The sequence below is a fragment of the Lissotriton helveticus genome, chromosome 6, assembly GCF_964261635.1.
Source record: "Lissotriton helveticus chromosome 6, aLisHel1.1, whole genome shotgun sequence".
Classification (NCBI taxonomy): Eukaryota; Metazoa; Chordata; class Amphibia; order Caudata; family Salamandridae; genus Lissotriton; species Lissotriton helveticus.
The window spans coordinates 649,220,025-649,237,956 of record NC_136067.1 but is presented as its reverse complement, the minus strand read 5'-3'; the positions used below and the strand labels follow the sequence as shown (position 1 = coordinate 649,237,956).

Here is a 17,932-nt window from a genome sequence, read left to right as displayed (position 1 = left end):
CTGCACAATAACATATTTAAATATGCTTACAGTTTATTGCAAGTATAATTTTTATATTTATTTTATTACATCCCTTATCTTTGTATACATTTCAAAATGTATACATTTTCCCTTTTTAAAAAATTGTCATACAGATTAAAATAATATTTTTAAATTAGCTACAATGTATGTGTATTTTCCTTATGGTGCCACTTTTTTTCAAAATAACTCTATTGTCACGCCTTTTCTTTATGCCATTGCCTAGCAGAAGTTGAGGGATAGGACTGCAGGTTCCAGTTTTCTCGTATCAAGAGAAAGTACGTTTTATATGTGTTTGTGATGAATAGGTTGGCTAAGCTTAGTTTTAATTATTTTAAGTGTAAATTGTTGTGTTTAGATTAATTGGGTAGCATATTAGTGCATTATTCATGTTGGATGTAGTATAGGAAGGTTCTTGTTTAATAATTCCTGTGTATTTTGGAGTTTGCAATAATTTGGACATGTTAGTGAAACTACATTTGTAGACATTTCAGTTACTTATTTTTTGGGGGTGGATATGGAAATATGTAGTGTTTCCCAAACTGTGGGTCATGACCCACTGCAGGGATCGTAAGCTGATTTTTGGTGAGTCTCCACAGTCCAGGCAATAAATAAATATGCTTCTAAATTCTGTATTTATCATGGCACATTTGCTCAACTTCAATGACAGAAGTCGAATGTCAGGCTAGGGGCCTGATTACGCTCTTGGTGGATGGGATACTCTGTCACAAATGTGATGGATATCCTGTCCACCATATTATAAGTTGCATTATATCCAATGGAACTTGTAATACAGCACATAGAATATCCTTCCCGTTTGTAATAGAGTATCCCATCTGCTAAGATCGTAATCAGACCCTTTGTCTTCTTCTGCTTCTTTTTTAACACGGATATTGGTGTTTACGAATTCCTCTCACTTTGCAGGTAGAGAAAAAAAATAAAGTGAGTTACTTGACAATCCAGCTAAAGTACATAAAGTGTAAACATAACACAATGTAAATATCTGTAAATTAACTGTACACATTTTGCAGTTAGCAATGCAAAGTGAATCAATTTTTTGGGTAATTCTGAAGTGTGAGGAAAACCAAGATTTTAATAGGATCAGAACAAATCAAGACACTTTATTTGGTGATGCACAATTAATAGTCACTGAAACCCGATTTCCACACTATCAATTCTGTGCAATATAGTTTTATCTATAAGACTGTATGTCTGTGCAAATTCAGTGACCATTGCAATGGAAAATGTGCTGTCTGCACATAACAATGCACCACCTTATAATGCTTTATTACTTTAAAAAACTGCCCTCCTCATGTCCATTATAGCTAGGTAAGTTGTGAAAGTTTGTGCTGCTAAAAGGTTGGTTGTAGTTCTAAAAGGTTTGGGAAACATTGGTGAATTGTTTTTATATTACAGGTCCCAGGAGTATTCACTTTGGAGTTGTCTTTATTACTATTTCTACACTTTGGAAAATGTGCTGAAATGTTTTGTTTTCTATATGCCTTATTATTATTCCTATTTATGGTTTTCCAGACATTTCCTTTAAATTTTTTAATCATTTTTTAGGTTTCTGAAGTTACTGATGGATTTGATATGGAACTATATATATAGTTTTTAATTTCCATTTTTCATATAACTTTTCTACTATCTGCTGTTAGGAATGGCCTGCTTCGATTTTCTATAGCATGAGAGCTTTTTGCCTATAATATATATTGTTTTTACTAATGTTGGTTTATCTTTTAATGTAAAGTGTTATCATTAATGTGATCATGTTTGTATGTTTTTAGATAATTTCATAAAATGTTTTACCTATTTATTTTTCTTATATTTAATTCAATGTAATAGATGTGATTTCTTTTCTTCATATAATGCTTTAACTTGTATTTCAAGGTAGAAACCTTTTAATTATGTATGTTTTAAAGTTGTGACATACAAGTACTCTGAACAGACAAAGAGGCAGCCCTGGACTACTTAACATGTCTGAAGATGAGTGCATGGACTATGGAACCTACTTGAAAATGGAATTGAAAGTTCACTCTTCCTATGTGACTGTTGTCTGGCTGTTTGTTTTTTAGTTGTGAGTGCTAGCTGATGCATCAGATGTTAGTATGGAGTTTACATTTTTTTCTATTCAGTTGCTAAGCAATGTCAATGTAACATAGTGAAACATCAAAGAAGCATCCAAAATAAAATAAAATTGAACTAACAAAATAAATATTACTACGTGGACAGCACTCTTTTCTGGTCACCGTTTACGATGTCGGGCGGAAACTTTCCACCTGACACCGACTCATAATCGGGACCGACTGACTCGCAGTCTGCGGTCCTGCCCGCCCGATTACGATGTGACTGAATGCTGTTTGGTTGCATTCCCATTGTTTCCTATGGGAGCTTGTGTCACGCCTGACAACCGGCCGTAACACAAGCTCCAATGGGGTGTATGTGGTGAACCCTGCACCCTGTCGGAGGCACCCCACGGTGCCTGCCACACAGTGCAGGATTTTACAGGGGTCCCCCTCACCCCTCAAACGAAGGCCACAGGCTGGAGGGGGCCCAGCCAGGGACCCCCAAAGTCACTTTCCGACAGCCTTTTCGTGTCGGAGAGGTCGAAGCGGAAAGGCTGTTGGAAACCGACAATCCGAGCTCGGAAACGCTGTCCGTATAGGTGCACGATGTGTTTCCGACTGACACAAATCCTCCGAGAGAAGGTCAGAACCGATTCGGAATGACCACATGGTTTACCTTCCAACCGCGAACATCGTAATCGGTCTGGAGGATTGTAAAGCGCCTGAGTCAGTCGGAAGGGCTCCGACACGGTAGAGAAGAATCCGACTGTCGGGAGGAGGCTTTCCACCCAACATTGTAATCGGCCCCTAAATATCTTTAAGTAGGATATAAATATTTATCAATAAGGTAGTAAGAGCATGGGACAAGTCAGTCAGTGTAGTCAGAATTTTGAGAAACTCCCTCCTAGTGCTAAAACCAAAAGAGAAAGCCTTTAATCTGGTAGTGGCAAGCAAATTCTAGATGAAGTATCATTGACTGACCAGGTGACAGGGGATTAGGCTAGAGATTCTAGAGACCCCATGTTATAAATTAATCTGAATCCCAAACAAAATACCATCACAAAATCCATTTAACAGGTTACACACCCTGAACAAAAGAAAGGGAAATAAAAAACGGCACACAAGTACAGAAGAACATTTTGCCTCCATCGTAAAAAGACGTAATGAATGAAGGAAGCTGTTCTACTACTGACCTGCATCGGAGAGTCTTCTATATTAAGGAGATACTCCACAAATTCTGAACACTAACAAGTGGGAGGGACCTGATTCATTTAAGTGGATATTAGTTTGTACATAGAAAAATGCCACTCAAGCCCATCACCCGTCGTCTTTCCAGCAGCTGCTCCCCTGGCCTCTCCCCCTTGCCGTCCCCGCTCCAGTCTCCCAGCTGAGCTTCCCTCCCCCTTCACTATATAATGGCGGCCGCTCGAGGGTGAGCAAGCACGATCTCTGACCTCTGGTCAGGGACCTGCCCTCTCCCCCAGCAGCTCGGCCGTTGTTCCGCTGCGGCTGAGAGGTGGCTAATTGGGGTTCGAGCCTTCCCTCTGCTGTTCCTGTTTTGCCTCGTGGCGTTCATTGTGCCCACTTTTGTCTGACTTCCTTGTGCGAGTAGCCTGTATCTTGTAGCACTGTTCCTCTGTTTCATTGACCTTTACTGTGCCCTTGTTCATTTGTTTTACTGTGCCCTTGTGCCATGTGCCCTTGTTCATTGTACATTACTGTGCCCTTGCCGTTCTTCTGTTGCCCTTCCAGCCGCTGCTCCCCGCGGCCCCTCCTTCTTGCTGTCCCTGCTCCTACCTCCCAGCTGAGCTTCCCTCCCCCTTCACTATATAATGGCGGCCTCTACGCGGCCGCACAGTGGGCGCGCCAAGGCACGCCCGTCTGAGCCCCTCCGCAACCCAACTACAACCTGCACCAGCGACCCTGGATCTCTCAGCATCCACCACTATGCCTCCACTGCTCTCCTCACACTCAACCCCGGAAGAAATATCAAATGCAGGCTGTCCACGCCGAACACAACCCACGGCCAGTTCTCATGCTGCTACTGCCACCAGAGCTTCACCACCCGCACGGGCACCAGCCACTGGCCAGACACCAACAGCACCGAAGCCCTGAAGTGCATCCTCCTCAACGTGCGCTCTCTGAACAGACATGCCGTAGAGATCTGGGACCTCCTTGACACCCTCTCGCCAGATGTCGCCTTCGTCACGGAAACCTGGACCAACTCCTCCTCTGCTCCGGACATTGCATCTGCCATCCCCGATGGATACAAGATCTAGAGAAAAGATAGACCAGACCACCCAGGAGGAGGACTCCCCATCGCACAGAAAAGCTCCCTCCGACTCACCACCTCCTCGACCAGTGACCCCCAGTCCTCCACTGAGCACCTCCACTTCCAGATACAGACCAGCCCCAGATCCACACTTTTGTGGCCCCCTGGACCTTGAACCGTGTTCACCACCACCATCATCGACCTCGTCGCACCCTACGCCATCGCCTCCACAGACTACATACTCATCGGAGACCTCAACTTCCACCGCGCCAACCTCAATGACACAAACTCCTCCACCCTCCTAGACAACCTCGCCAACCTCGGACTGAAACAACTCATCTCCACCCCATCCACAAGACAGGACACACCCTCGACCCCATCTTTGCTGGAGGCAACAACATCCACTGCAGCCATACCACGCAACCCCCATGGATTGACCACCACTGCGTTTACTTCCACGTCAACAAACCCACCACCCCCAAACCCAGACCCTGTCCACAGAGAAGGAACTGGAGCAAGGTCACAGAGGAGCACCTCACCCTCCACCCTAAACTGCGATGCCCCCCACTCTTCGACCGACGCCAACCTAGCAGCCAAAGAACTACACAGATGGATCGCCAATTGTGCAGACAAATTCGCACCCCTCCGCAACCCCGACAGACAATGCCCCAGGAAGGCCACCTGGTTCACCGCCAATCTCCAAGAACTCAGGTGCACTTGCAGATGTCACGAGAAGAATTGGCGATACAGCAAAACACTGGAAAACTGGACCAACTACAAGAACGGCATGACTGAATACCACCAACTCATCAGGTCAACCAAACAAACCTTCATCCAGAACAAGATCTCCACCAACGCCAGCAACTCAAAGGAACTCTTTGCCATTATCCAAGAATTCACCAAACCCTTCAGCGAGGCCTCAGACATCACCCTTCCCTGGACCTCTGCAACAAGCTCAGCTCGCATTTCCACCTGCAAATCAAGGCCCTCTAAACAACTTTAACGAGCGACCTCCGGACTCTGAAACCAATCCCTCCTCCAACACCACCAACCGACCCACCATTTCCACCTGGACCCTAGCCACCATCGAAGACACCGAATCGACCATGAAGGGCATCCACACAGGAGCAGCAACAGACCCCTGCCCTCCGCACATCTTCCACAAAGCCGCCACCCCCATCGCACAAGAACTACAATGACCCATCAACACCACCTTTATAAATGGCACCTTCCCCGATGACTGGACATGCACGGAAGTCAAGCCACTGCTCAAGAAACCGCTTTGAAAGATAAGGGGGCCCAAATACAAATGGTCAGGGACCTTGGGTAGTTTACTAGTTTTAGGCACGGTGGTCCCTAATGAAAGTAATATACAACAAAAAAAGATAAATATAGGCTCAATCAGTGCTATATTGGAAGCTGTGCAGCCGGACAGTGATTTTTTTATATTCAATTAAAAACAAATTAGAACACAAGACATTAAAGTAGGATACAAGCCTGCATCCTACTTAACATATAATACAAACAACGAGTAGCAGAAAAGGCTCAGGCAGAGTGATTTGTTTGTATGTTGCACATTCTGATATCACAAACAAAATGTGGTAGGACACCATTACACGTAAACAATACTTAATTGAGTGTATATGCTGTACATTAAGTCGACAGCGTTTCGATCCCTTCTAAGCATATTAAGATTATCATCAGGACATTTACATTAGCATGCCTGAATACAATTGCCTAGTATCCGTGCAGGAGCAACGAAGATGCGCCACAGGGGCAGAAATACGCCCAGGCTGAGTAGGAAGTAAAGGGCATTGAAACCGATCAGAGTTTCCGGTCAGTGTAGGTCATCCACTTCCAAGTACAAGGAATGATGTGAACCGCATCTGTGCCACCCATGTGGAGAGGTGGGGCGGGGTCAGAGTTGACCTAATTAAGGAACCGCTGTTAACACGAAGTGCTTGCATAGATGCTGGTTGCAAGGAAGGGCTTTCTCCTACATTGGGGGCAAGACCTGGAACGAGCTCCTGATGCACATCAGAGCTCTCTGAACATCTTCAGGAAGACGCTCAAGATCTGGCTATTCGACTGAACGGAGCTGCTCACCGCCCTCCCCAAGCACCTTGAGACTCTCACAGGTGAGTAGCGTGCTTACAATTCCCTGATTGATTGATTGACTGATTGAAGCCCTATCTTTTAAATCAATTTGGGTGCACAGCTATTTTAAATTCCTTCAATCCCAATACACCTTAGGCAGACAAGCGCTAACTTTGATGCCAAACATATTACACCAATCTCTGCTGGTTCCCTCCATCTACCTGCTCAAAGCTGTGCACTCAGCTTTCATAAAGCAGAGAAATTACGCTATGGTTACAGGTTGTGTGAGAAAGCCACTGTTAGGGAGGCTCTGCACAGATCCATGCTGTCAGGGAATGCTGGTGATTAGGATTTTCCTGCCTCTCTCTGGTTTGCATAGACTCAAGAGGGGGAGGAGAAGGTGGGTGAAATAAAAGCTTGTCATCTGACATTCCACTGCATAGTTTGAGTCTCTGGAGACCCCAGCATGGCAAGGGAACACATGGGAAGTGAATTTTGCCCTTTGTGGTGTAGAAACAGTTTTTTCAACTGCGGTCAAGTAATAGTAGTGAATAACTGTTTTTAGAAACCAGTGCTCACATTAATGACTCTCCTTAAGAGTCATACACTATGACATATTTCTCCTGCTATCATTATTCGTGCTATCCATTATTTGTGAAATACTCTGTTGTGGATGCAATTTTTACAAATAAAAACATTCCTGCTCTTCTGGATACTGTTGACTAGTACATGCCACATGTGTGACTGCAACAGCATTGATTAGATTATTATATTGTACCTTAAATCCTGGGGGGTTTCGTGAATCCCCTTTCCAATCTCTCTCAAGGGTGGGCGAGATGAATGTGGAGTGCTTGTCTTCTTCTCGTTAGGAGCTATTAATGGGTCAGTGATACCACCTTTTCTTGGGGCAATCTGTAGTTCATCTCCCAGGATACTTTCGGAGTCACATCCTACCACATGGGCCAAAAGAAGCAAAGACCGGCAGATACTGATACTAACAGCCTTGTACACTTGATCACAGAAGTATTCTGGAATGCAAAAGACAATATATATATTTACATTCTACTCTCATGGTGCAATAAACAATGGTCTTCCTGTAATGCAACAGCACCATGTACAGACATATAAAACACAGGCACTAATATGCAATTGACATCACAATATCTCTGATAACCACCTAAATAGGCTATATATATCATGAGTGACACCTAACTGCTTTGGTTGCTACCTGTTTAGGGCGGTGTAGGTCACAGATGTTTTTCATTTTATGCTCCTATACAGAGATAGGTGCTAGGCTAATAACTTTGGGCAAACTCTATGACGCTAGAGCATCATACCACATGTCATACTTTCATTGAACCAGCTATGGGAGGAAGTTTATATGTGTTCAGACATACCTAAAACCTTTTCGGTGATCTTCTTTGGGAAGTCATTTGTAGTATTAGTCAGGGGGGCTACTTCTGCTTGCTGGGCTTTAATTAAGGTCTGATGCAACCTTGAGTAGGATCCAGTGGTGGCAGTCTTTACAAAAGCAACAGTTGAGCTACTTCCTGGCTGAGCATCCTTGAAAGTCAAATAAAGAAAAGTCATGAAGAACATTTTCTGATATCGTTATTGCATCCAAATATCTAGGGAAACATTCTGCTTACCTTGGTACTTTTCAACATTGCCATTATGTCTAAAACTGCATCATGAACAATAGCGGTTAGATTTTGCAGTTCGATTTTCTTCTTGACCAACATATCTGTAATGAGTTGCACAAACTCTACAGGATCCTGAAATTATCAGAAGAAGTCACATTAAGCCAAAAATAGCCCCTGCGCAGTTAATACTTACGAAATGAAACCTTGAACATTGAAAACACTGAAATGCTGAACATCCAAGTGAATGAAGTGCTATGGCTGGGGTACCAAAATGGTTCTCAACGCGGGCAAAATTAACATAACTTTCTATATTCTCCCCAGAGCACGCTAAATCATTGCAATTCTTATGAATCTAAACAAGAGCGGTTTGATGTAGAAATTTTTAATTTAAAAAAAATCACATTTTACAAATGTCTTACTGTCTAGTGATGGATTGGGGTAAACAGTTGGGTGCTGCGGACACATGACCAAAACAGAATATTTGTGATGCGTTACTGGTTAGTAGGCCAAACTGAAAGGAGGTTGTGAGCAAGGCAGGTGTAGTACTGGTTACCCTCCTCTGTAACATTAGCACTGAGCTGGACTTTATAACTTGTTCAGAGTAGGCACACATCTAGTTTTCACCGTGGATGGGAATGAGTGCACATAAAGGTCCCCAACTCATTCTTTAAATTGCAAATGATACTCCTGCCTCAATCTGGCTCACTGGGTCTCACCTAATGAATACATTCTTCAATAAGATTCACAGAGAGCTGACTTTGTTCCATACATAGATATTTATTCTCAAGGTTTCCCAGATACTGACGTGCTGAGCTGAAAGCATTTATACAGCACATTATAAACCATGTCTAGGTGCTGGTCTGCCTTCATCCAATAATAGGCTAATATGAGAACAAAGGGACTTATTGCGAGTTTTTGTGGAAAGGATACTGTACACAGGTCCTAAGACACTTAAGAAAAAATGATATATTCAACAGTTCTTTTATATCTGATAGTGGATGGCTCTCGTCACAACCCTGGTAGAACTGAGTTGCGGATCTCAGCTCCAAGTTCTAGAAAGCCTCCAGTTCCCCTCCCCACCACCCAAAGGTTAGAGGGAAGGGCTCTGGGCATAGCAAACCTGTACCAGACGATTCCAGAACTTTTAAATCACACTGTAGGATGATTTACTGTTGATATTTTGAGAACGGACCTTTGCAAGCAACAGGGAAGAAAAATGAGAATGAGAATGCTCCCCCTTGCAGCAGACAAGTCTTGTCTATTCGGCTCAAACACCTAATTAGCCAATGCATTTTGTGCACCTTGCAATTTTTCAACAGGTCTTTAATAACTTATTCATTTTGACAGCTACCATCTTCTTGTATTTTTCATCACCTGAGATTTTACTGTTCATTACTGGATAAAGCACATCTAACTGCCTACAACCACCAATTATATCACAGTTTCAAAAACAACTTTAGTTGAATCTTTTTTATGAAGTTACTTTGTTTTCTGTTTTTTACTCTTTACAAGCTCTACAACCTTTTATGTAATAAGAGCTGCTTATGTTCAATGAAAACCATCCAGAGATACTAATATTAGTGATATAAGCGTGACCATCCCATTCAAGGTAGTCAGTAGTGATTACATCAGTGCATTGGGCAGGGTTTGAGCAGTAAAGTAAAAAAAGGCTTTGACAAATTGAATCAAAGTATTACACATGTATGACATAAAAGCCATAGCTGCAACCCCCTGGCACCAAGTAAAAATAGAGTAAAACATCTCTCCAACTCAAATAATAGCTTTAAATATGTTTTTTTTAGAAGTCAACCATTTTTCTCCAAACATTTTCATCTTGAATACATTCTTTTTAATTATGGTACACATATAATACTCAACATCATAAAAGAAAATTCTACACAATTCAAAACAGAAAAAGAATGTCTAAGTGTATTAGTGCATGATGAGCGCAAAAATGTTTTATGCCAGGCAGGAGCACTAGGCATTACCTCCGGCTCTTGTACCTACCAGTGGCCGAAATGATGAACTATCGGGAGATGACACCCTTCTTCGGGTAGACACTGAACAGACCTTCAATATTATACATTGTTCATATCTGCAGGCAGTACTCTATACAATGCGATTTGGACCCAGGTTTAGGAGGTTGGTGTCCATATTGTTCTCGGAAATCTAGGCCCAGGTTCGAGTTAACAGAGCCCTCTAGCAGGACTTCCCTATAAAAAGGCGCACCGGGCAGGGTTGCCCGCTTTCCCCCTACTTTTTTATGTTTCGCCTGAGCCAATGCGCTTGCGCATTGCTCTGGCGAGATTATAGTAATCGGAAAAGAAAAGTCTACCAAAACGGCTGCGGATCGCATACAGTACATGTGATCTATGTGCGTGCACACCATCGCTAGCCACATAACACAGCACCATTTGTCTGTGCATCGGCATCAGACTTCAAAGACTGCTGCTCCCCTGCCCCCCGCGTGCACATCGCGCACCACCATTTGTCTGTGCCTCGGCATCAGACTTCAAAGGAAGCCACTCCCTTGCCCCCCATCAGACTTCAAAGGAATGCGCTCCCGAACTTCCTGGCCTCGCTCTCGTGAGCCTTATTTACTTGTTTTCATGGTCTGTTCTTCATCCAGCTCTCTCTCTCCTTACCTCTGTTTCTTTCCCACTGTCTCTCTTTCAACCTTGTTGTTTCATATTGTTTGCCCTGGCTCTTCTCTTCCATACAGGCTCACTTCTGTTACTCGCTGCTTTTGCTCCTGTGAATTTTGGCCTATATCCAACCTGCTCCCTCGCTGATCTTGGATCTCGGCCCCCTCCTCCTCTTTCCTCTCTCCCTCGCCTCTCCCGCGCTTTCTGTTCCTGTCTCCTATTCATTCATCTTCCTCATCCAATTTACCACCCTCTCTTCATCTCGCAGACATACTTCCATTCTTGGCTAAGAAAATCATTGCAGTATTGATCTGTGCCTACTCGTCTCTCTTCATAACACATCCCATGCTTTGTTAATCAATGTTATATACATAACAAGGGTTTTGTTTACAGGTCTATTAAGACGATACCGGTGCAAATATAAATACATCTCATAACCACAGCCGACCTTCTGTGTCCTCTCACACCCTAATGTACCTTGAGACCACCAGAGCCTGAAGTCACTAGTTTTTACTGTTGTAGTGCTCGGCTTAGCCTTCATCATGTGATGTAACAATTCATTATATATGGCGTGCAGAGACAAGGTGCAAGTATCGATTTTTAGATGATATTTGATTTACCAATGTCAATAATATTCCTCAACTCCCCAAACACAATCCCACACACTCAGTAAGCCAGACACACACACAACCCAGCACACACAAGCCCACACACAACACCCCACACACACACAACACCACACACACAACACCACACAAACCCACCCACACACACAAACCCACACACACACACACAACCACACCACACACACATACACCCCACCCCCACACACAAACCCACACACAGAACCCCCCACACACACAACACCCCACACACACAACCCCCCCACACACACACCACACACACACACACACACCCACACACTCCCCCACACACCCCACACACACATATCCACACACAAACACCCCCACACACAATCCCATACTCACAGAACTCCCCCACACACACACAACCCCACATAACCCCACACACACAACCCCCCAGACACACACAACACTGCACACACAACCCCCCACACACACCCACACACACACCACACATCCACACACACACACACACCCACACACACACACACACACAACTCCCCAAACACAATCCCACACACAGTACCCCAGACACACACAACCCAACACACACAAGCCCACACACAACACCCCACACACACAACACCACACACACAACACCACACACACACAAACCCACCACACTCACAAACACACACACACGCGCAACCACACCACACACACACACAACCACACCACACACACCCACACACACACCCCACACACACGATCCCCCACACACACACATACACACACACACACACACATACACTCACACACACAACACCCCCACACACAATCCCACTCACAGAACCCCACACACAGCCCCACACACACAACCCCCACACACACACCACACACACAACCCCCCACACCCACACACACCACACCACACACACCCCACACACACAACCCCCCAAACACAATCCCACACACACAACACCCCACACACACACACAACATATCCCATACACACAACCCCACACACACACACAACACAACACACACACAACCCCAACCACACACACACACACAACACACACACAACCCCACACACACACATAACCCCCCACACACACAACCCACCACACCCACACCACACACACACACGGCCCTCCACACACACAAACCCACACACACAACACCACACACACACACAACCACACCCAAACCACACACATAAACACACACACACACACACCACACACACGACCCCCACACACACACACATCCACATACACAACACCCCCACACACAATCCCACTCACAGAACCCCACAGAGACAACCCCACACACACACAACACCACACACACAACCCCCCACACACACACCACACACATACACCCCAAATACACAACCCCCAAACACAATCCCACACACACAGAACCCCAGACACACACACAAGCCAACACACACAAGCCCACACACACGACAACCCACACAAACACAGCCCCATCCACACACACAACCCCACACACACAACCCCACACACACACAACCCCCCACACACAACCCCACACACACAACCCACCACACACAACCCCCCCACACACACAACCACACACACACAGCCACACACACAACCCCCCACACACACAAACCCACACACACAGAATCCCACACACAACCCACCACACACATATCCCTACACAAACACAACCCCACACACACAACCACACACACACACAACCACACCCACACACAGCCCCACACACACAACCCCCCACACACACAACTCCACACACACACAACCTCACACACAACCCCCCACACACACAACCCCACACACATACAACCCCACACACATACAACCCCACCCACACACACAACCCCACACACACAACCCCCCACACACACACCCCCACACACAACCCCACACACACAACCCACCACACACAACCCCCCCACACACACACAACCACACACACACAGCCACACACACAAACCCCCACACACACAAACCCACACACACAGAATCCCACACACAACCCACCACACACATATCCCTACACACACACAACCCCACACACACAACCACACACACACACAACCACACCCACACACAACCCCACACACACAACCCCACACACACACAACTCCACACACACACAACTCCACACACACACAACCTCACACACAACCCCCCACACACATACAACCCCACACACATACAACCCCCCCACACACAACCCCCCACACACACAACCACACACACACACACAACCACACTCAACCAACCATACACACAACCCCACAACCACACACACAACCACAAACACAACAACACACACAACCCCAAACACAGCACACACAACCACACACACAACCCCACACACACAACCACACACACACAACACACACACCACACACACAACTACCACACACACAACCACACACAACCACTACCACAAACACAACCACACACAACCACAACAACACACACAACCATCGTTCTATCTATCTATCTATCTTTCTATCGCCGTCACTCTATCTATCTATCGGCCTCTATCTATCTATCGGCCTCACTCTATCTATCTATTGCCCTCACTCTATCTATGCACCCTGGCACACTCTGCACCCTCACACACTCTGCACCCTCACACACTGCGCCCTCACACACTGCGCCCTCACACACTGCACCCTCACACACTCTGCACCCTCACACACTCTGCACCCTCACACACAATAACACTCTACTGAATACAACATACACTCCACACCACTCAGTGCCACATAATTATATGCTACATAATTACAATGCGCTCAATGCAACATACACTCCAAATATCACTCAGTGCCACATAATTACACACCACATAATTACAATGCACTCAATGCAACATACACTCCAAATACCACTCAGTGCCACATAAGTATATGCTACATATGTACACTGCGCTCAACGCAACATACACTCCAAATACCACTCAGTGCCACATAATTACACGCCACATAATTACACTGCACTCAATGCAACATACACTCCAAATACCACTCAGTGCCACATAGTTAAATGCCACATAATTACACTCTATCTATCGCAACACCACAGCATCACTCAGCACCACCACAGCATCACTCAGGGGCACCACAACGTCACTATGCGCTACCACAGCATCACTGAATGCCACCACAGCATCAATCTGTGCAATCATTCAACAACAACTGGTTCAAATATGTTCTCTCAATGTTTCAAGCTTTATTACAAATGCCACAAAGAGATGTTAATATTTCACTTCTGTTCTTGGATTTTCGTCACAATAAAATACACTGAACATAATCTTCACAAAAGTTATTTACAAACGTTTAAGCTATTGCCATTATAAATTACAATAACTTTTATTTAGGTACTAATTATTAAAAAAAATTAAAAGCAATTGTTATTTGTAATATCAATACATCTAAGTCACGCAAATGCAACACATATTGCATTACAAATGCTATAGGTGTCACATTGGCGAAAGTTAAAAGTATTGGCATTGTAAATGACAAAGCTATTCATTTCGCTATTTTCAAAACCAACGCATAAATAAAAAATGCGTAATTTACAATACCAATGGCTCAAACTATCCTAATGCGAGACCTATTCCATTGCAAATGCTTGTTACTCTTGTGATGGAGCCCCTAGTAGAACTCATACGGATGGACGCTACACTTAGCAGCTTTGGGTGGAGGGGGGGAACTGACAATCGCGTCTCTTTGTATGCAGATAATATGCTCCTCTTCATTCACAGACCCTAGGACACCATCCAGTGACTCATGGAAATCATGGCAATCTATGCGGAAGCATTGGGTTCAAAATTAATTGCGAGAAGTCAACACTTGTACCCATATCAGGAGTGGCAGGCCAGGAGGTAGAGTACTCTCAGCTGCAGTTTGCGTGCGATAGTTTCTGCTACCTTTGAATGAAGGTGGCCCTCACACAATAGAGAATTGGGAACTCAACATCACCCCACTACTGATCAATGCGAGAAGGATATGAGGGAGTGGTCCACGTTGCCTCTCTCCATTGCGGAAAGGGGTGCCCTCTTCAAAATAGTGTCCCTCCCCTGTTTCCTAGACGTCCTGCAGCACTACCTCTACACACTACAACCCACTTTCTTCACAAGTCAAGGAAAAGGCCCAGGGTATTCTTCGAAAAATGATGATTCTCCCCATTTGAGGAAGGTTTAGGTTGGGCAAATGTTAAACTATACTCACAATTGGTTAATATCAATTACTGGATCCAAGTGGAAAGAGGAGATGCTGCTCATAGACTAGGACTGGAGCTGCTACACCCACATGGTACACTTAAACTGCTGTATAGTAAGTCTTCCCTACCACCCGCTCATTACCACCAGTCACTCGAGTCCGCAAAGGATACTGGGATGCGGCTCTGTGCCATATGAAATGGTTTGGTACCCTTTTCGGGGGCAACACCCCTCTGGAACAGGATGTGGCTGTTGGAAATGGCAGGCCTAGTGGGCTTCCATCTTTAGGACCTCATAACTATTTCCACATTGGGAGACGTCTGTGGAAAGGACACCAGAAATTGTGTCAGGAGTTAGCGACTGACTTCCATCTACACTGCTCTCAGTTCTATAAGTACCTCCAATTGTTGCAGCCCTGGGGGGCTAAAAGGATAAAGTAACCACGCTCCTGGAAATCAACCCCTTAGATTGCAAATAGGAAACATAGAAGAAAGGGAAGATATCTTGCGCCTATAGAAATCCCTAGTCACTAACACACCTGAGTCCCTGATAACACTGAGAGCGAAGTGGGAGGTGAATGCCAGTGCTCATCACAATAAGGAGTGGAACAAGGTGAAAAAGGCTCCTAGACTGCTAGCTATCTCCATGTCCTTTACTTCCATCTAATCTACAACTCTGACTCTACTGCGGCAAATAGGTCATGCCGGGGCTACTGGGTGTCTCTGGTGCTGCACACCCCGTGCTCCTTCTATCATGTAATCTAGGAATGCCCAGTTGAGCAAATCTACTGGCAGGAGGTCAACACAATGATAGAGGGGGTACTGGGAAGATGGAGACAATAGGAGGGTCCCGTACCATACGTGCATTCATTGCTAAGGCCTATTTGGTGACAAAGAGAGACCTGGCCAAACACTGGAGAGGTGAAGAGCCCCTCCATTATAGGAATATTTTAGGGGCATGGAACAATGTGCTGCAATGGAAAAGGAAAAACTGGTGTACAAAGCACAATGTATCCCGCAGAAACATAGAGTGGATATGGGCCCCCTGGACAGATTATGAATGGTCCCTGCATGGATCCTTACTCAATTACACAAGAGGAACATGGACTTCATACAATATTTGTATGATTAGGATTCTGAAATGGGTGTAACATAAAGCTTTAACAGAAACTATATTTTTACTATTAAGGCCATAAAGCCAACGTTATATTTTGTACCATTCATGTTAATATGCAAAATCAATAAAATGTGCTATATAAAAAAAGACATGTCGCTATTTATTTACATAATAATTTAGAAGGCATATAGTGCAACATTACAAACTCAATCATCAGTTATTGTTTCATCTTCTGAATAGCACTGAAATGTACCATTGATTATGTAGGTGAGCAGTTTAGTTCTTCATCAGTCCAAAGAAATACTTTATAGTTCGTGCCAACAGACAACTTCACCTGCTGTTCGACAATCAGACCTATTGCAACCAATCTAAGCTTACAGTGGACATTGTGTACACGCCTTTCTCATAATCCTGTTTTTTTCTACATCACTTTCCTTCTCCTGATTTGATGACTTCCCTCTCTATTCTTATGTTTGTCCCACCCAAAGAAGATTTCAGTCTCAGTGGTTTCGCCTGTTGGCCTCTATCCTTCCACAGTTGATGACGAACCTTGAAATGAAGTGCATGTTGTACTATTTTCTCTTCCACTAGCCCTTTCCCTGTTTCACCAATTGCGAGTCAGCTATCTTTACTAAATAAAAAGCATTACCACCACCCCAATGCCTAGTTATCATCCTAACATGCTCAAGCTTCAACAGTCATTTGCTCTGCATCTGGTCGTGGCGATGTTTAAATGAATTTGATACCATTCCAAGGATGGCCACTCATTCATGACCAAGCATGCTTGACCGCCATCACAGAATGAATTTTCTTTTTCTGTAACAAAAGTCCTTCCAAGACAGCCACCGCACATGCAAACACTTATGCAGCAACCATTCTGAAAACTTCTTTTTGAAAGCAAAAAAAAGAAAACCGAAGAAGGCCACAGTGCATACGAGCATATGCATAGTAGCTATCTTGGAATTCTTTTTTTTTTTTACAATGAATCACTCAAAGATGGCCATTGTGCATGCATGCACATGAGCGGCAATAAACTAAGAATAATTTTTAAGAACGCAACTAAACAATCATGTTGTACTATTTTCTCTTCCACTAGCCCTTTCCCTGTTTCACCAATTGCGAGTCAGCTATCTTTACTAAATAAAAAGCATTACCACCACCCCAATGCCTAGTTATCATCCTAACATGCTCAAGCTTCAACAGTCATTTGCTCTGCATCTGGTCGTGGCGATGTTTAAATGAATTTGATACCATTCCAAGG

At 44.5% G+C, this 17,932-nt stretch overlaps 1 protein-coding gene across 1 annotated transcript in view; it reads right to left on the bottom strand.

Moving 5' to 3' along the window:
- The window catches only part of LOC144762435 (dynein axonemal heavy chain 5-like), a 1,437,549-nt gene that overhangs the window by 1,044,688 nt on the left and 374,929 nt on the right, over positions 1 to 17,932 (bottom strand). The window contains exons 23-25 of the mRNA XM_078647616.1: positions 8,103 to 8,228; positions 7,851 to 8,016; positions 7,232 to 7,481 (exon numbers count right to left, since the gene is read on the bottom strand). Coding sequence (XP_078503742.1) covers positions 7,232 to 7,481; positions 7,851 to 8,016; positions 8,103 to 8,228 — 542 coding nt within the window. The remainder of the gene's footprint in view (positions 1 to 7,231; positions 7,482 to 7,850; positions 8,017 to 8,102; positions 8,229 to 17,932) is intronic.